The sequence below is a fragment of the Plecotus auritus genome (assembly GCF_963455305.1).
Source record: "Plecotus auritus genome assembly, chromosome: 7".
NCBI lineage: Eukaryota > Metazoa > Chordata > Mammalia > Chiroptera > Vespertilionidae > Plecotus > Plecotus auritus.
The window spans coordinates 147,537,696-147,558,059 of record NC_137774.1 but is presented as its reverse complement, the minus strand read 5'-3'; the positions used below and the strand labels follow the sequence as shown (position 1 = coordinate 147,558,059).

At 48.5% G+C, this 20,364-nt stretch overlaps 1 protein-coding gene across 2 annotated transcripts; it reads right to left on the bottom strand.

Moving 5' to 3' along the window:
• Positions 1-4,227: 4,227 nt before the first annotated feature.
• Positions 4,228-20,161, bottom strand: PDCD6 (programmed cell death 6). Of its 2 annotated transcripts, none has more exons than XM_080677597.1 (6): positions 19,755-20,161; positions 18,698-18,759; positions 13,125-13,169; positions 11,497-11,649; positions 7,532-7,641; positions 4,228-4,958 (listed from the first exon to the last, which is right to left on the bottom strand). In XM_080677597.1, the coding sequence occupies exons 1-6, from the start codon at positions 19,859-19,861 to the stop codon at positions 4,860-4,862; spliced, it is 576 nt and encodes a 191-aa protein (XP_080533723.1). In that variant the 5' UTR covers positions 19,862-20,161; the 3' UTR covers positions 4,228-4,859. The 2 variants fall into 2 exon arrangements, with proteins under 2 accessions (XP_080533723.1, XP_080533722.1); XM_080677596.1 differs by having other exon boundaries at positions 11,491-11,649; positions 19,755-19,951.
• Between the last annotated feature and the right edge of the window lie 203 nt (positions 20,162-20,364).

Sequence of the window (20,364 nt, the reverse complement as noted above, 5' to 3'; positions counted from 1 at the left end):
AGCCCTCACACCCATTAGAATGGCCATTATTTTTTTAAAAAGTTATGGTGAAGCTGGAACCCTCTGCACTGTTGGTAGGAATGTAAGATGGTGCAGCCACTGTGGAAAGTAGTATGGAGGTTCCTCAAAAATTTAAACATAGGCCCTAGCTGGTTTTGCTCAGTGGATAGAGCATCGGCCTGCGGACTGAAGGGTCCCGGGTTCAATTCCGGTCAAGGGCACATGCCTGAGTTGTGGGCTTGATCCCGTGTGGGGTGTGCAGGAGGCAGCCAATTGATGATTCTCTCTCATCATTGATGTTTCTATCTCTCCCTCCCTCTCCATTTCTCTCTGAAATCAATAAAAATATATTTTAAAAAATAAAAAATTTAAATATAGAATTACCACATAATCCACGACTCCCAGGAATAAAACCAAAAGAACTGAAAGCAGGGACTTGAAGATATATTTATTTGTGCACCCACATTCACAGCAGCATTAGTTACAATGGCCGACAAATGAATGGATGAGCAAAATGTAGTACAGGTATACAATGGAATATTATTCAGTTTTAAAAAGGAAAATCTGACAAATGCTGCAATATGGATTAACCTTGAAGATACTATGCTGAGTGAAATAAGCCAGTCACAAAAAGACAAATACTGTGATGTCCTTTATATGAGGTCCCTAGAGTCATCGAATTCAGAGACAGAAAGTAGATGGCAGGTACTGGACTGGGCACAGGGATGGGGAGTTAGTGTTTCATGGGGACAGAATTTCATTTTGGGAAGATGGAAAAGTTCTGGAGATGATGTAGGTGACGACTGCACAATGTGAATGTGCTTAATACCAACGAACACTTAAAAGTAGTTAAAATATAAATTTTTTGTTTTGTATATTTTACCACCGCCCCCCCCCCCCCCCGCCCACACACACAAACAGGTAAGATTTGCCACCTTTACCTATTTATCCACCAGGTATGTATGTTCCCACTCTTAAAGGCAGACATGGGCCAGCTTCCTAGTCTATGAGGTCAGACACTGATCAAATAATCACATGCACACACTCGCACACATGCTCATACACACGTGTACTCGTATGCTCATGCACGCTCACATGTGCATGCATAAGTCCATACTGCACTTAAGTGCTAGAGAAGCAGCGAACTCCAAGCTGGCTCCAGGCCCATCTGTCATGTGGTGTGAGGGGCTGGGTCTGAGAAGGGCACACACCACCCAGCTCCTCAGGAACCTGCCATCCAGGGCAGCACGGCTGCCCCTCCTAGTGGGCATCTTGGTCAGAGGGGACAGGGGAAACCCAGCAGGGACTCCATGGGGACAGACTCAGCCACACAGCAGGCAGAACAGATCTGACCTCTGCTCCACCTGCGACCCTCTCCCTCCCCAGGTGAGGAGTAACAGTCCCCATCTCTGCCAGCTTGGGCCCTGGTGGTGACACCCCCCTCTCTGTCCCCAGACCCCCACCTGCTCCCCTCATTGGCCAGATTCATCTAGACTGGGACAGGAGACTCTCCCAGCTGGCAAAGGTGACTTCAGTGGTGACCTGGGTGGTGGCCAAGGTCAGGTGTCCTGACTACTCTTCATGAAGAACTGGGCAAGAACTACAGTCTTGGGCAAATTGTTCATCTCTCTGAAAGTCAAATTAGGAGCTGGGTCAACACATGTTCAAATGGCAAGAGAGGAAGTCATGAGAGCACGTGACCAGGGACGGGGATAGGGGATGAAGATAGGGGACTTGGGACTGAGGATGGGCGACGGGGGTGGGGTGAAGGATGAGGGAGGAGTTATGGGGAAAAAGGGGAACAGGGGACAGGGACTGGGTACAGTGGTGGCCTCTGTGACTGCCAGGCCAGGCCATCTGCCGGCAGTGCTTCCTCTGCTCATCCCAACACCGGACTCCAAGTGGACCAGATGCAGCTTGAGCAAAGCAATGTGATGAATGTAACGCTGCAAGTCAGTGTTTCTACTAGGGCGCTGTTGCCTCCCCACCACTGTCCCTGGTTTCTCAGTAGCTGCAGTAAATTCCATGATGGCAGGTCAGAACGAGGTGGCTGGAGTCCCTGAGGTGTGACTGCACTGCCCCCATGTGGCAGACTGCTTGTGGGCTGCATTTGGTGTCCTTTACCTTCTGGCCCCTCTGCCAGGGCTTGCTCACCACCCTTCAGGTAGCCCTGCCCTCCAGTAGGACCCCTCCACTCCTCCCCAAAGCTCACCGGCCTCTCTGGCCTTCCAGAGAGCAGGCTCGTGTCCCACCCCAGCCCTCAGTGGCTGCCCAACACCTCCCCATTAACCATCCCCCACGCCCCGTGTCCCCCACTCCTCACTGTGCCTCCACTGGCCAAAACCTTTCACTCCCACTGAGAGGTCTGTGCCACACACCTGAGCATCAGTACCAAATACCAGAGCACATCTGTAGCCTACCTGATAGTATCTTCACCACACACCTGTACTTTACCTAAGAGTATCTGCATCATACACCTGAGCACATCTGTACTTCATTATCTGCACCACACCTGAGCACATCTGTACCTTACATGAATCTGCACCATACGCCTGTGAGTTGCTGAGAAGCCCACACTATTTTCATACAGGAACTGCTCTGCCAATGAGGGAAGATGAGACCTTAACCCACCTACAATCTGATCTTCTCTTTGTAAGTGTCCATCTTCCCATCCCTAATCCCGCTCGACATCATACAATCTCCTCAGTGGCTGGTACAGTGTGAGAGAACAGGTCTCTCAGCATCCAGCCTGTATGGCATCGAGTGATCCTTGAAGATTAAACCCGTGTACCTGGGGGAAGGTGTCTTACCAACGCCTTGAACTGCCATTGCTCCAAGATCAGCTCAAAGAATCCCATTTCCTGGGAGTCAGGCTGAATCCAGGGCCCCAGGTGCTGCAGATGCAAGGTAGGTGGGGGTAGTGGGTAGACTGGGAAAGCCAGCATCTGGAGGATGAGGCACAGCACAGTGAGGCTAGGCTAGTGGTGATGCCTGCTGCCCTCACTCTAAGTTGGGGTCTTTACAGGCCTGGGATCAAGGGAGAAATGGGAGTAGTGTCATCCACAGGCTCCTCCAATAGCCTAGTGTATGGCACGGGAATGGGGACAGGGAAGCAGCAGAAATTACTGGTGCAGGGGGTGTGGGTATGGGATTAGATGGAGATGTTAAATCCAACGTGTTCATGAGAACCCAAGAAGTCACCTGAGCACCTGGATGTGTGAGACTCACCAACTGGGTTCTAGGGCAGCCGTGCAAACTACGGCCCACGGGCCGGATCCGGCCCTTTCGGCTGTTCTATCCGGCCCGCGGAGCCGAAAGAGCGGAGGGTTCTCTTGCTCTCCCCTCCGCTCCTTTACTTTGAATTTATATTAGTTCACACAAACACTCTATCCATGCTTTTGTTCCGGCCCTCCAGTCCAGTTTAAGAACCCATTGTGGCCCTCGAGTCAAAAAGTTTGCCCACCCCTGTTCTAGGGTCTGAAGGCCACTTGTAGTTGCAAATTTGGGGCTCGGGGTCAGGGGATTGACATCGCTGAAGTAGAACTTGGGGTCATGTGCTGGTGCTGTGTCGTGAGTGTCGACATCCAGAGAGGCACCCAACATGAAAAGGAGTGGAAATCCTCAGAGACCCCTGCTGCACTGAGCTCACAAGGCCAGTCTCTGAGCCCCACAGATTCTCATCAGTGACGTCCTCATCCCTCCATCAGACACCACAGATAAGAAACCCACACCCTGCCCAGGACCCCATATCCCCAACCAGCAAGGTGCCCAATCACGGACATGCAGGGCCACCCAATTTCTGACAACCATCCAGAACCCAAATAGCCACACAATGCCCCCCAAATTATGGTTTGGAAAACACACTTAAAAGGGGGAAGTGCCCTGGCCAGTGTGGCTCAGTTGGTTGAGCACTGTCCTATGAACTGAGAGGTCACCAGTTCAATTCCCAGTCAGGGCACCTGCCCAGGTTATGGGCTCAATCTCCAGTAGGAGGCAGTCGATTGATGTTTCTCACAACCATGTTTCAACTCTCTCTCTCTTCTTCTCTAAAAAAATTAATAAAAATGTATTTAAAAGGGGGGGGGGGGAGGGACAGAAACAGCCTAAAGCAATTCCATGAGTGGCAGGGCCAAGGGTCATGGGCACTCACTTCATTTTCATGTTTGAAAACAGACCGTAACAGGGCAGAGTGAATCATTAGTAAATGACAAAAACACGCCTCTAAACTACATTTGGATTTTTATATTCAAAGAAGTTCTATGAAATTTAAACACACTCCTGTAAGAGGATGAATTATATCTAAGCATTTGCACAAGTGAGTCGTGCAGACACCCGAAAATACCTCAAGGTGTCCCGAGCCCCTTGAAGCTCCCCTCGTGAGCACATCAGAGATGGCCTGCGACAAGGAGTACACTGCTTTATTGCTTACCTTGCATATTCAAATGAATACAATAAACCCCTTTTAAAAAGTAAGGCACATGAAAAGCCTTCTGTGCAAGTTCTGTATTATTTTAAAATTCCTATTGGCTAATAAAAGTATTTCCACTATAGAATTGGAGCTACATAGAAAAGCACATGATAAATGTTTGACATGCAGAATACCTGAAACATTATCATATCTTACCTCATGGCACAATTAAACAGTCCCAAATCAAATGCCTGTATCTGAATAACAGTATGACTATTGTTACAACCGCAAAAATGTTAATCAGATTATCCACATATGTACAGTTGGGTCCCCAAATATTAACTATATAAAGACAACTGCATTTGTGCTCCGTTTCACTAACGGTAAGAGATTTGGCATTTTCAGTCTTTTTTTTTCCAGAAGTCATGTTGCTATTTGTAAAAGGCCAGTGTTATACGATGCTGAAGACCATGGAGAGATACTGTTCATATGACACCTGAATCCAGCCGTCCTGATCTGTATCGTAGCGTCTGAATATATCTGTCAATCTCTGAGGAAGAAAACCACAGGCATTTAGATTTTGATATTAAAGGAACAAAATAAATTTGGCAAAAAGACATTTAGGAACCCAATTTCAGCAGCACTCATGTTTCCACATTCCCTAACTGATGAAACCAGCACAGGGAGGCACGTGTGGGGATCCTTGCCTAATCCCAGGGCCCCTCCCTAAGAACCTGCCCCAGCAGGTAAGGGCCAGCACACATCGTGCAAGGGCAGGTCTTCCTCTGCCAGCTCAGGGTCCATCCTGCGCCCCCCTCCCGCCCCCCGCAATCCTCCTGTCTGCGGATCCCCCACCCCAGGGCTCCACCTTAATTTACTCATAAGCCTGACCATCCAGGTCAGGTCAGGAGCAGGAGACCATTGGTACTCAAAGGCAGGACAGTCAGGTAAGGGCTGCCCCCGAGGACAGGGCTGCAACCACAACAGATTCTGCAGAATTATAATGATAAGAGAAGAAAACAACGCCCAGATTCATTATGGCCTGGGTGCCCAGCCAGCTGCCCAGGGCGGGGCCCGGAGAAAGGCTGGAGCCTGGCCATGTGGGCTGCGCCTGCTGCAGTATCCTCGGTGTCAGCCAGGAGCATCCCAGCATGTGTGCAAGACAGCAGCAGAGACCACCAGCAGCACCTAACTCTGGCTTGAAGAACAATGGGCAGTCTCTCTTTCTCCTTTTGATTTTTTTAAATTTATTGATTTTAGATGGAGAGGAAAGGAGGGAGGGAGGGAGAGGAAAGAAGAAAAGAGAAAGAGGAAGAGAGAGAAAAAAACATGAATTTGTTGTTTCACTTATTTATGCATTCACTGGTTGATTCTTATATGTGCCCTGACAAAGAATCGAACACACAAGCCTGGCATTATCAGGACGACACTCTAGCCAATTGAGCTGCCCGGCCAGGTCTGGGCAATCTTTATGTTTTCATTGTATTTCTCCAAGATTTCTAAAATTTTCATGTTATTTTATCAGAAACAATTTTCGAAAAGCCTTTTTCTTTTCGAAAAGAGGCAGAACGAGGAATATATTTTCAAGGCTTTTTATTCGTGGCCTGCAGTTTTCTTTTCAATGCCCCACCTCTTTCCAGCATTCAGGGTCATTCTGGAAGGGTGGGTGGGACTAGAAACTGGCAATGAGGCCAGACATAGCTGGAAGCCTGCCTGGAGGCAGTGGCTGGCCTGTCCTCAGCCCCCAGGGAGCTTCTCGGGGATTCATCGCATCACCTCAGCTGCTGAGCCTATATGCAGTAACCTTTGCTTAGGCAGAAATACAAAGATCAGATGTTTACTAGGGGCCATAACTTCAAATGAAAGTCCTGATTCTAAAGCAAATCAGATACAGACCATAATGAGATTTTACACTGCACCTTTCCTAGTGTGTTCAAACTGCTAACCCGTCACCCAGCCTCACAGACCCCGAGGCAGAACGAGGCAGAACGAGGTCAGGCTCTCCAGGTCCCAGAGATCTGAAGCATAAGAGTTAACAAACCTGGATCTGGAGAGACCAACCCACCAGATTCACCGGTAAAGAAATCAGAAAAACTTCACTTTTGACTGACCTATCATTTGAATGGGAAAATTAAAAAATGTGAGAATGTTTTCAAAAATTCCAAATTGCATTAAAAAACCTCATGCTGTTCACACCTTCAGTGGATCCTAAAGCTGACAAGATGGAACCTCAACTTGGATTCAAGTTGCAATGACTTATCTTCTAGAGATGGGCTCTACTGAAATATTAATGGAAAAACACTCTTTTCCATAAGCGGAATTTGCTCCAGAATAATGCCGGATGGGGGTTATAGTTATTATAATTCAATGGCATGGGTGATAATGTTGAATCTGAGAGATTGGGTTCATTTTACTGGTGTCTCTGCTACTGTTATTTTTTGGGGAAATTTGTCATAACAAAAATTTTGAAAGATATAAGTTTATTAGTTCTAAAGCTTAAAATATATGGAACTCGGATCCCTACCTAGAAACAGAAGCAGGGACCTAGAAACAGGGTGGGAACAGCCAGCGCAAGATAGATTACTCTTCTGTCTTAAGAGGGTGTCTCTGGGTGGGCTCGTTAAGCTCTGCACTTAGTTCTCTTGGAGGGAAAGTGTGAGGCCACAGGATGGACATCTCAGAAACGTGTGGGGAAACGCGACGGGCAGCGGTCAGCAACTCAAGAGTTGCACCAACACCGCACAAGGACCCAAGGACTTGGGAGCCAGGTTGGGGATTTAGAGCTCACCTCACACAGGAAGGCAGAACAGAAGGAAGGCCACATGGAAAGTTTACCCATTTCCTCAGAATAAAAATACAACAAAAATAGCAGAGTAAACATGTAACTAACCCACTGGACATGGGACAACAACCTCTTCTGAATGGACTGCTTTATAATATTTGCAGGGGGAGAAAGAGCACTACTGTTTACACCTCTGTGTAACAGAAAAAAATACTGTAGATACTTCTCCAAAGGCAAGACAACTTTTAGAAGATCCAGGAACTAATTTTATGTGTGTCTGACTCCATTAAATCCCAAACCCCAGAATGGCACTTCCCTTTCTCTCCAAGGAGCCCAATTACCTGCAAGACGATGCAGCCCTGGATGAAGTCGTCAAAGGCGATCTGTCCCCGTCCTTGTCTGTCAAACTTTCGAATGAGGATGTCATGAAACTGGTCAGAGAGCCGGTAGCCTTGAAAGGGAATCAGAGTAAATAGCGTGCCAGGAGAGGGCGCTTCCTTCAGTACCCCTCTCGCCTCAGACACATGCCTCTTATCACAGCTCAGGATAAACGGTCTGGGCTGGGGAGGGAACACACAGCACACATTTATTCCAATGCACTAAGCTACGCCAGTCACTCAGCGGTGACCACTGCTGGCAGGCCAGAGCACCTCCCTGGAGGGGGAGGAGTAACTGGAGGCAGGACCACACTGCGAGTTGAAGGATCCCGTGAACTCACTAGTTCGCATCACTCTGAACTCCGCAAGGTGGCTATCCTACAGACCACCCCACAGGGCAGCCAGGACGTTTCTTGAATGCAGCGCAGTGATCATTTTAAAAAGCCCTATAGCTCTGGCCGGGTGGCTCAGCTAGTTGGAGTGTGATCCCGTGCACCAAAAGGTTGTGGGTTTGATCCCCAGTCAAGGCACTCATGGGAGGCAACTGATCAATATTTGCCTGTCACTTTGATGTTTTCTCTCTCCTTCCCCCTTCCTCTCTCTAAAATCAATAAAAACTTACCTTCTGGCGAGGATTTTTTTAAAAAGCCCTTTACCGATAGATTTTATTACATTTATTAACCTAGACATGAAAGTTCTGAATAATTCAGCTGCCCTGGGTTAACTCATTACTAGAGAATCTCGTTTTGAAAGATAAAATATCACTGACATCTTCCAATTAAACAAAATGTAAACCTAAGGAAACAGACTCAGTGACAGGTATTTCCCCATAGAAATGAACTAGGAAACTGAACATTACAAGGAGTAAGGTAGCCTCTCAAAGTTCAATCCAATGTTACTCAGAGGGTCACTGATTCCGTTTGCAATTTACCAGATGTGTCTTGAAAAGTTCTCCAGCAGGAAGGTGGCTCTGAAGATGGGGACACCCCTGGGGGCCAACTAAACCAGGACACCTACTGCCTTTCCCTCCCTCCCCTCGTCATACCACTACCTGTATGACCATGGTATCCTTACTTAGTCAGGAGACAAGATCCAGTTGCCAAAGTATTTTTACTGATTTTCAGTCTTGCTGCAGTCTTTGCAAGGAATGTACACCCACTGTCTGAGTGAATTTCACAGTTAATTACCCGTATGAACACTTAACACTTTACTGGAAAAGATTCAAACATGCAAGCATGTGATGGTACCTTTCTGAGTGGCCAGTGTGCTCTGCATCCAGGGCCCCCCTCCCTGCAAGCTGAGTAGAAGCCAGGATGCCCGACTTAGTCAGAAAGCGACAGCTGCCACTCCTCCTGCCCCTATGATTCTTATCTCCTCACACCAGCACCTGTGCCTGTGGTCAGGTAAGACAGGCCAAGGCTGGTGAGGGCCGACCTTAGGACACAGTGACAAGGCCGTGCCCATTCAGGGTGCAATGGTCTCCTGCCCGACAAGATTGTAACAATGACACAGTAACTCCACAATCTACGACAAGGGAAGCAACTTGTATCACCCCTGGCGTTAACTTCCAGTGTCCCTGGTCCTCAATATTACTGCAGGGAAACAAAAGTGAAGGAAGTCAGACAAGAAAAATAAATGATGTACAAGCCATGGAAAGACTATTTATCTGGGAGCAGTCAGTTCTCTACGAGGTCCTTCCAGTGAAAATCCAAGTAACAATAATTAAAAGGAGGTGCCCTCTGCTCATGGCCCTGCCCCCACAGCCTGGGGCCCTGGTCGGGACTGGCTGCCCTTCAAACCTGGAGTGCTGGCACAGTGCCACACCCTGACCTGTGGCTGAGCACCTTTCTGCTTTAGCATAAAATGGGGACAAAAAAATGCAGCAAAAAGGTGGAAACGAGTGATAAGTTTAAGGTTCATTACACTTTCACAAAGTTTTCATAATCAACATTGCACTGGCTCAGTGGCCGCCAGGGCCGGGTGGAGGAAAGGGGAGTTGGGCGCAGCAGAGCTGCCCCCAAGGCCTTTAGTGCTGAGTGAACTCCACCCCGCGCTGGCGAGAGGGAGGGCTAGGCCACGTGCACGTTCTCCTTTCTATGTCTCTGTTCACGGCATATAGCACCTACTAATAAAAATTTTTAAATGAATGGACTATCAAATCCAGAATGTGTGCTAGTCAATCACACAGCATTGCCAGGGTTGGCCTGAGACACCCCCATGGAGCTGACAAAGGTCAGAGGGCACCGTAGTGCTCAACCCCCTGACTCCCTCAAGCCTCTGCTGAGCTAAAATCATCCACCTCTGACCCAAGGCAAGATACTTATTCTTAGGGGTCAAGACTGAAGGGAACTTTTTGCTTCTGTGGCACATTTCCTAAGTTACAACAGAAAATCTTCCAAAATAAAGCAGGAAAATGATGACAATGTTTCTTTCACAGAAAAGGCTTCGGAGAAGCCCTGGGGGGAAAAAAAAATCAAGAACCAATCACAGGAAGAAACTTTTTGGAATAACTGAAGAAGTGCTGCAAAAGAATATTTACTTTCTCTAGAAAAACACTCAGAAGTCAGGAAGATCTCAGCACCGACAGTGGGAGGGCCTGCCAGCCCTGATGAGAGTCTCTGCCGGGCCTGCGTAGCTCCGCCGCAGCTGCAGACACACTGGGTCTGACCCGGACTGGGAGGCCTGAGAGTCTTTCCACATGAGCTCCAGGGACCCGGTGGTCACAGCACTAAGTAAAAAGAGGGCTCTGGGCCTCGCAAGGTTAAAAATGCAGTTCTGTGTTCCGTGATACACCTGAGGTCACAGGACTAGAAATCACTCCTAGGATCTGGGCTCCTCCCACATTCTCCCCAGCCTGGCAGGCCCCTGGCTCCTTCCCCAGGCTCCCATCAGTCTCCCACCTAAGGGCAGAGCAAGATTAGTTGCATTCTGAGTTCCAACTCTTAAGAACCTGAGGTCCATGTCTTGCCCAAATTCTGAACACACCTGGTGAGCTCCAAACAGACTTCCTGTGCCATCACACAGCCTCCACCTGGTACTATGTCTGAGTTCATAAGGCAAGAAAAGAAAGTGATAGAAAGAGAAGACCATCATAAAGAACATGACCAGAGAAAAATGAAGAGGGCAGGACCATGTTAACCATATTATTAAAACTCGAAATACCTAGAAAATAGTACATTATAATCTAAGTTTTATTTTCTTCTGGAAGGCATTTATAAGAAACCTTTTAAGAAAAACATAGGAGGGGTTTTGTAATATGGGCCCAGTGAACACTGAGCCAAGTAAAATTGTCTCAAATTAGAATCTCAGTGTAACTTCAAACCTTGAACAAGACCCCAATATTTCAGTTTTTCCTCTACAAAAAAAATCCCAACTCCCCCTCAGATCCATGGGTATCAGAGGCCTGCTGATCCACTCTGGAAAGGTACCATGGGCACACTCCTCACGACACGGCATGGCACAGCACACGCACACCCTGACACGCACTTGAGAATGGGAGCTCGCGCTGCCTCTAATGTTCTACCTGAGGCCCTAGATATGCGCTAGAGCTTAGGGAATCGTCACTTATGGGTATTTTATCATCTTTCTGTGTATTTTGGTGTTTCATGAAATATACGCTACCCTACACTATCTTTTTCACTTAAATTGTTTCAAAGCTACATTCTCAATGTGCTTGTGACGTCATTCCAATTCACAAAAGATAAACGATTGCATAGCCCCTATCTCATTTTGGATGAAAAACTGCATTTAAAAGATGCATAAAAGTCTCCTCCAGTAATATCAAAATATAAGTCTGTGTAATGTAAACAAAAATTTCACATAGACTGGGTTAAAAAATCACTAAGTTGAACAAAGTAAAAGAACTTCAATGGTACCTAGGTTCCAAAATGAAACATGCTACACAATCAAGGTAAGTGAATTACCAAAACCTGAAAGTGCTTGCTTGAGCTCGTTCTTGTCAATCATCCCCGAGTTGTCCCTGTCGTAGGTGCGGAAGACATTCTGCCAGTCCGTGATGTACTTCCAGACGCCTGTGAACTCGCTGAAGTTCACACCAGCCTTGTTCTCACGGTCAAACATTGCTGAGAAAAAAAGGAGCATAAGTGGTGCCCAATAAATGGAATCTCGATGTTAATCAGCAAGAAACACAGCCACAGCAGTTACCTCCCCAGCATGGCACTCAGCCAGCGAATCCCTAAGTGTTGTTAATCATGTTCATTGGCTGAGTCAGGGGCAAGATCACCTCTGTTGGGGTGGGGTAGGGGGACTGTCACCCAGCCACAGCCCGCCAAGAAAAAGAAAATTGAAGCAACACACACTATGAGCCACAATAAGAAGGGTACTTTACACTGAAGTAGGTTCTACAGAAGCACGGCCACTGTGGGTGCTCTGAAGATGCCGGAGCTAAGTGCCCCTTACTCCCAGCTCCTAGTTCTGGGCCTAGAACATGGGGCCCCCTCCATTTCCCAGGACCGACATCCTCCAGCGGAGGCCACTCAATGAGAAAGAGATTCTACTGGCTTCAATGTTTTCTTAGACCTGCCTTTCATTTTTTAAAAAAAACCATCCCAATTTCAGGTCCAAATACAAAAGAACTACCACTATACGTACATAAAATTGCAAAATGGCTGCCCTGGCTGGTGTAGTTCAGTGGCTAGAGCACCAGCCTGCACATCAGAGGGTCTCAGGTTCGATTCCCAGTCAGGTGCACATACCTGGATTGCAGGTCCGATCCTTGCCCCCAGTCGGGGCCCATGTGGGAAGCAACCAATGTGTCTCTGTCACATTGATGTTTCTCTCTCTCTCTTTCTCCCCTCTCCCATCTCCCTTCCAATCACTCTAAAATCAATGGGAAAAAATATATCCTTACTTCTCAGGTGAGAATTTTTAAAAATCTATTAAAGAATTTGCGCCCCGACCGGTTTGGCTCAGTGGATAGAGTGTCAGCCTGCAGACTGAAGGGTCCCAGGTTTGATTCCAGTCAAGGGCATGTACCTTGGTTGTGGGCATATCCCCAGTGGGGGGTGTGTAGGAGGCTGCTATAGATGTTTCTCTCTCATCAATGTTTCTAACTCTATCCCTCTCCCTTCCTCTCTGTAAAAAAATCAATAAAAAAAGAATTTGCAAAATGGCTAAAATATATGATATAAAAACTCTGTCTGAATTACTGCCATAAAGAAAATGATAAATCATATGGTGTCTCTTTAGGCAAGGAGATGATGGAAGCCTATAGCCTGAATGCTCTCAGTTTGGTCAGAAGTACACTACATTCAGTGAAGTTTCATGTAATAAAAAACATGGGGATTGCTCCAGTCAGTGGTTATACAGGATAAGGGCTGCGTGTGGGGCGTGTAGTCCGGTGTGTTCATGAAATCTTCAGGGTTGGAAGGAATGATCGGACAAAAATTGACAGTAAAGAGTCAGTGAGGGGACAGAAGGGCGGGATAAAGGCCCACACCTGACTAGAGTTTAGGGAGAATAAGGCAGGAAGCACACGCTGTACCAGCAGCCCACCCCTGTCTACCTGCACAGGCAGGACGCTGGCGCCCTTACTTACATATGATTGACCTGACAGTCACAGGATTAAATGGAGTCCAGGTGCCTGAAAACAAACAGGAACTAAAGTAAGAGAGAGCGATTTGTACCTTTATTGATTCTTACTCTCAGTAAAAACAAAGTCAAAAAATGTTTTTAATGTGGGGCAAAGCAGTATCTCTGCCCATCCCCCACTTATATAAAAAGACCCCCCCCCCTTTTTAAATACACACACACACACACACCCGTTTCAGTTCTGGGGGGCACACCGAGATCCACTTCCGACCTTTGAGCTGCCGAGGGCTGGAGAGTCTGCAGGTGCCACGCCTCACACTCAGGGACACGGGGCCCTGCAGCACCTCCCCAGTGCCACTCCTACCCAACTCAGGGCTTGTGCAGGCTTCTCTCACCCTCACACATGCCCCTCCAAATACATGCACACCCTCCACCCAACTCCTACCTCCCCTCTTAAGCCTTGGGTGAAATGCTTCCTCAGGGAGCTTTCACTGAATGCCCCACACTCCAGGTCGCTAAGGTAACTCCATATGCTCTGCCCGCACCTTCTGACTGCCCCTTCAGACACCTGCGACGGCCATTATTCCAAGAAGGCCAGTCCTCCCAAGAGAATAGGGGCTCACCTGTCCCTGGGCATGACACACGAGTGCTGGACAGCACCTGTGTGCAGGTGTCACAGACCTTTGGGGGGGAAGGTAAGCAGGAGTATGTATAGAAAGGTATGAGGAAAAGTCGGTATTATTGGAAACCAGTGTAAAAAGAAAACTATGTTACAGGAAAATTCCACATACAGGGGACTCTCACCGCTTCACCTATGCCTGCTGTCCCCTCCCTCCCTTAGTGGCTCCATGCAATGAACTGGTTTTCACAGAAGATAACCCTCCACTGACCAGAAGCCAGAAACCATAGGTACCCACTGGAATCTCTCCCTTCCGTCCTGTTCCCTCCACCTGATGCAGACTAAGTGGCCATAGGGGATGAGTTGTGAGTTTGGGCTAAACTGAGCTGGCTATGCAGAGCTGGAGGGGTTTCAGAGATGAGGCTGCACCCACAGTCCATCCCAACTGCACACATCAACCCCGGCCGTCAGCAAATGGCTTGGTGGAACAAGTGTTCAACAAGAGCAGTACAAGTAAACTATTAAATAAGGCTGCAAAACAGGCACTCTCGTGGCGAGTGCACAGATGGCGCACCTCAAAGAGGCAGGCCCAGGGGACCCAACTGTGCTGGGGAGCCTGAGGATTGGAGGGTGTGGGGCTGAATCAATGATGGAGAGACCTGGAAGGTAGAACCAAGGATATAGACATCCATTTGTCCTTGTTAACCAAATGGGACCTAACTCTCTACAGCAACCAGGGGCAATAACAACAGCCAACAGGTAACTGACTCCTTGTTGCGTGCAAGTCCTGTGGCCTGGTTCCCAGGCTACATCAAAGCTTACCAACCCACAATGAAGCCTAAACGCAGTGTGTAGACATTTCACATTTTGGTTATATTAAGCATTAAATGCACCTGAGTGTCAGCCTGAAAACCTAAACAGGTTTCTGCAGGAAATCACACTGCAATGCCAATAAAGCAATTTCAACAGCACTTGCTGAAGGCAGAGGACACATTCTATAGGTGGGTTTTGTCCACAAGCCCTTCTCCTCCAGCGAGCCTCTATCCCAGGTTTCCTGGGCCAGCTGCAAATTCAAACATTCCCATCTGTTCTTCCCAGTAACCACCGTGTCCAGGAATATTTGAAGCAACAGATTTCCTGTCAGACTCCTCCACAGAAATATATGTTCACTGTATGCATAAGTCTTGTCTCAACTTCATCTCAACCAAAGAAAACAGAAACATACTATTATTTCTCCGTAAGGTGAATACTCAACACTTCACCGATAGTTTGGGAACAGTACTAAAACCTTAAGAAGCAATGCTGCACGAACAGTGTGCTTACGGAACACGCTGCCATCTGCAGGGTGGTCGGTCAGTCATCACTGGGGGCTTCAGCGTTTTCCCACTTAAACTCCAAGTACATAAATGAATTTAGGAATTTATATCTGTTCCCTTCTCGACAGGAGAAATCCCACTCTGCTCTGTGATAATATATTCTGTTTTTACTATCCAAAGAGTTTTCTTTCTTGAAATTATGTCCTATTAACCACAAATTTTGGTTGATGTAGACTTTAGAGATGGTGAAGGGTTAAGTCCTAACAGACTTCCCTTCATCACTGGCGATCTCTGCGCTTCCCTACAGCAGACCCAGAGTCCAGCTGTCCTGGGCTGTTCTGCCAGAGGAACTTGTGACGAGGGGGTGGAAGCACCACAGGGTCCACATGCGGTTCAGCGCATGGTTTGTGAGGACTTCGATGCCTCTTCAGGTTCAGCAAAATCCTACATTTCACCAGTCATCTTCCGTTAATGCTTCAAATAGCTATGACTGGAAATATGGCCTTCCTGAAAAGCCATCTGAAGACTGACCAACAGTACAATGCCTACACTCTTTGATCTAATAAATGCCCCTTTTAGAAACCTGTTCTATGAAACTCTGGGTCCAATCACTGCAGTAGTTACATTAATGAAAATGAAAACAATCTAAGTGTCTAAGGTGAACACTGTCAACTCCATTCCGGTAGATCCGACAGTGTCTTGCAGTTCTGGGCCAGGCAGGGTGGGAGCTGGTGGAGATGGGCTTGGCTGGAGGGGAAAAGGGATCTCAACTTCCAGTCGTCCTGTTTTCACATACACCCAAAGACAGAGACCAGAAATGCTGTGACCTGCCCAAGTCCAACCTTCCTTGTTTCTATCTGAAACTCTGGTGGGTTTCTAAGAAGAGCAGATGTGACAGGCTGTACTGAGGGTCCCCAGACCTCTCTCAGGCTCAACAACTAGCTAGGACAACAACATTCATGGTCAGTTTGTTAGAGCAAAAGGACAGAGAGTAAGACCAGGAAAGGCATGAGGACAAGTCTGGGGGAGACCAGGCACTGCTTCCAGAGCCGCCCATGAACTCACACAGGACAACGGCTGGCGACCCACATAAAGTGTTGTCCACCAGGGAAGCTCTCCTGAGCCTGGGAGCCCAGGGTTTCTCTTGGTGAACAGTCACGGAAGCTACAGATGCCAAGAGAAGGTGCTTGCCATCCCCAAACTCTCAGTGTGAATTATCCAAGCAAATGGATGCAATGTGCACTCTGATCAGTCAGAACATTCCAGAGGCAACCATCATCCAACAGACCCTTCCTGGGAACGTGGAGGCTCTGAGTAACCCAGCCTGATGAGTCAGCCCTCATCCCCATACAGGCAGATGGGGCTGGGGGCGAATCTTAACTCCCTCTGTTGCATCTGGGCAACAAGCACCATCACCCACGACACTGGGCTGGGGCAGGATAGGGATGCAACTGTAGGGGCTATCTGCTTGGATGGTCTCATTTCTTCAAATATGGGCTCCTCAAGATAGCTGGAACTCTATTTTTATAAAAATACCTTAAAATATGAATTACTATTTTTTAAAGCATAGCTAAAAATACCTCCTCAAAAAACATCAATATCTTAGGTTAAAGCAAACCTTAAAGCACAAAAAAAGGGGCTAGAGCAAATTTTTAAAAAACACCTAAAAGTCAAGACAGTTTGTGAAAGGTTATTTTAAAACCAAGGCACAAGAACAGTCCTCTCTCTTTTCAAACCCACTGACCACACACGTCCTGAGAGCAGTCATTTTTGGAGGCTTTTGTACAAAGGACTCAGTGTGTGGGACCTACAAAACCCCTTTTCCAAGGTGGTTTCAGCTCGACTTTAACAGGGAGCATGCCAAACCACAGGTCTAACTAAAGTGAGAGGCTATGCTGTTCTGTAACTTCAGTTTCCCACCAGCAATAAACTAATTAAAATGACTTTCTGAAATAGCCCAAAGGCCAGTTCTAATATGAAAACAAAAGCCCATTCCTGGGAGAAAAATCAGAACTGAAAATAACTTCTTTTATATCAGCTACAGGAACTCAGGGAGGAGTGAAAAGAACCAACACTGTCTACCCAGTAACCCGCTGGCCCTCATTTAGGAGATAGCTACAAAAATGTTTATAGGAGGAGAGAAAGGAACACATCAAGGAAAAAGAAATGCTGTTCAAAGGGGGCGGGGCACACACTGATGTGGGAGGAAAGGGGTTTGAAGACTGGGGGGATGGGTGGAATCCACCTTACAGGGAGGAGAGACAGACAAGGAGCAGGCTGGGTTACTCAGAGCCTACACGTTCCCAGGGAAGGGTCTGTTGGATGATGGCTGCCTCTGGAATGTTCTGGAATGTTTTGTAGGTCCCACATTAGGTGGTCACCTACATGGAGAGACAGGTGGGGAAGCACCAGGGTCAGTGAGGGCCTGACTGAGCGGTAAACCTGAGATGGAATGTGAGCGGCAGCCCTGCTGTGCACCAGCACTGTGCCCACATGTAGTGGATATTCAGTAGGTGATAACCATCTCATCACTGTCATTAGGAAAAGAAAAGCCATCAAAGACTCGAGCTGGCTCTTTGGCCAGTAACAGTGGCAGTAACTATTCCTCATCCCAGCAACAATACTGAGCCCTTGCTTGGTGCCAGGCTCACACCAGTGTTCTGCATGCATTTTCTCAATTTACCTGCCCAGTAACTGTGGGACACAGCTCCAGAAAGGTCAAGTCCTTGCTCAGGGCCACATTCCTAGAACTGGTAAAGCCAGGATTTGAATCCAGGCAGGCTGACCCCAGTGACCCCACTGAGCCCACCCCTTCCAGCAATTTTGAGTATTTGACCATCACTATCAACTAACAATTTCACACAAACCTGGGCTGCACTCTCAAAACTTATAGCAAATGAACAAAAGGGGATGTCCCAAATGAATCATAAATCAGTCCTCACTGCAAAAAAGCTCAAAAGAAAAGCCTTAGCCAGTAGGGCACTCTCACTGTGGCTGACAACATCTTTAACATCTGATCACAATTAACATATGATGCGAAGAAATCATCCATTTTGGTCAACACTTAGGAAGTTTTAACCCAGGATTTGCCAGACTGTAGCCTGCTGGTTTTCAGTGCTCTGGATAGCTCTCTAGTTAACCCTGTCTTGTACTTGGCTAGTGTAACTCTAATAGTACTTCCCCAATTAATCAAGTTGAAACCAGCAAGAACTCAACTCCATGGAGAGCTGGCAACACACCACCCACAAGAGCTGTAACCCTCATTCCTATCTGAATGCCTATAATTCTGCCACTGACAAGACCACCTCCCCACAGTCCGGTGGCCTCTGGGACCTTTGTAATCCCCTCCAGAAGGGTTGCAAAGATTACCTAAGAAATTCAATGATCTTCAAGACACCTGAAAGATATCTGCTGTACAAAGCTAAACTTCCTATCCCTCCCAAAAACCTACCCTCCAACCCGCGTTTCTCTACCAGTGTTTCCCTATGCTCATCCACGCAGTTGTTCTGAAAAGCATTTGGAGTGGCACTGACAACCAAGAAACCGCTTGGGCAAAATAAATCAGAAGCACCTCCACCACGTGCCAATAATAACAGGTGTGTCAGGCTTGCCGTGTAGAAGTCCTGATGTCCAGGTCTCACTCACCATTGGAGAGTGCTTGCTGAAGCTCATTGTCGGATATCACCCCGCTTCTGTCTTTATCAACCCTACAAAATCAAGACCAATTCAGCTGGTGATTAACAGTGTATGAAAAGCAAATCATGGCAAGCACAAACGTTTAACCCCACTGACCATCCTACATTAATTCTGGCATGTTCCTTCCTTTCACTTTGTTCTGCCTCTGGAGCTCCTTCACCTAGCCGAAGCACTCCCACCTGCTAAAGTCCACGTTGGTTCTCCCCAAAGTGACCTAGTCATTTTTTCACTCTCGTTTTCCTTTCCCAGGTCTTTCTCTTTGATTATCCCTTGATCTGAGTTATGCCTGCACCAGTTTCTCTCTTTTTCCTTTCTCTCAACCAAGTCATTCCCTCACCATGAGTCACTCAATTTTCCCCATTCATTCACCGGAAGGACGGCCATGGTCAGAAGGAGCCCAGGTAAAAGAGCACCTGTCCCGGCGGCCATCACGTTCTAGCTTCTTTCCCGACTGCTGCCATTTTAATAGTGCTGGAGCAGAGTCTTGTTTCTGTTTATCTAAAACTAGCATCGCCAGGAGACTCTCCCAGAGGAGCAAGAACCCGCCCCTCAACTGCGGGCACTCGGCTGTTAGGGGGTAGGGGATGAAGGCAGAGCTCCAGGGAGTCTACGGAAGGCGCCACACTTCGGGAAGGGCCAGTGCGAAGGAGGGGCCCGCGGCGAGGGAGAAGCCCTGAGACAAAATGGGACACAGGGCGTGGGACAGGAGGGGAGTGAGCAGAGCGGAGGCCTCGGGAAAAGTTAGGGGGGTGGGGGAAGAAGGATGGGGCAGGAGGGCAGGAGGCCAGGAGGCCAGGGGAAGGCTGGGGGAGGCGGAGCAGAGACCGGGGAGAGACGGGGAAGAGGAGAAGGTGGAAAATGGAGCAGGAGAGGCCGGGGGTGGCCCTAGTGCAATCTGGGGAGAGGCCGGGGGCGGGGGGGGGGGGGGCGAGGGAATGGGGCAGGAGGCCGGGAAGAGGAGCGGAAGCCGGCGGACTCCCGTAAGCGCCCGCGCGCCCGATCTCACCTCTGGAAGACGTTCCACAGGAAGCTCTGGTCCGGCAGCGCCGCGCCCACGGGTGGGCTGGGGCTTGGGCCGGTCCCGGGGCCCGGGCGGTAGGGGTAGGCGGCCATGGGCCCAGGTATGCAGCTAGACTGGGGAGTCGGAGGCTACACGGAACGCCTCGGGGTAGCTCCACTTCCGCCTCTGCTAGGGGCGTAGCCTGCAGTTACGTCACTTCTGGGGGCATCAGGAAGTGCGAGTCCCGGGAAGGTCACGGGGCCTGACGCTGCCAACCCCCTCGCGGCGCCGTTGCCAGGCAACGCCGGAGTCAAGCCGCTCCTGAGGGTCAGTGGCCTCTGGGTACCGCTTGCGTCAGCCTTGCAGAGCGCACGCGAGGGGCGAACGGGGCTCCACTTGGGCACGTTTAATTCCTGCACCAAAAAAAGGCGTGAAAGCGTATGATATCGAGGGGAGAAAGTGCGTGGGATACCCTAGTGCTTCTCAGGGTTTTCCAGTCCCTGTCCCCGCCCGCTTCCTCAAGTCGGGTCACCGTGCGCTTTTCCCTGGCCTCACCAGCGGCTCTCCAGTGCCTGGGTACCCGGGAACCCTCACGCTCCCGCAGGCTTGTCCCCTT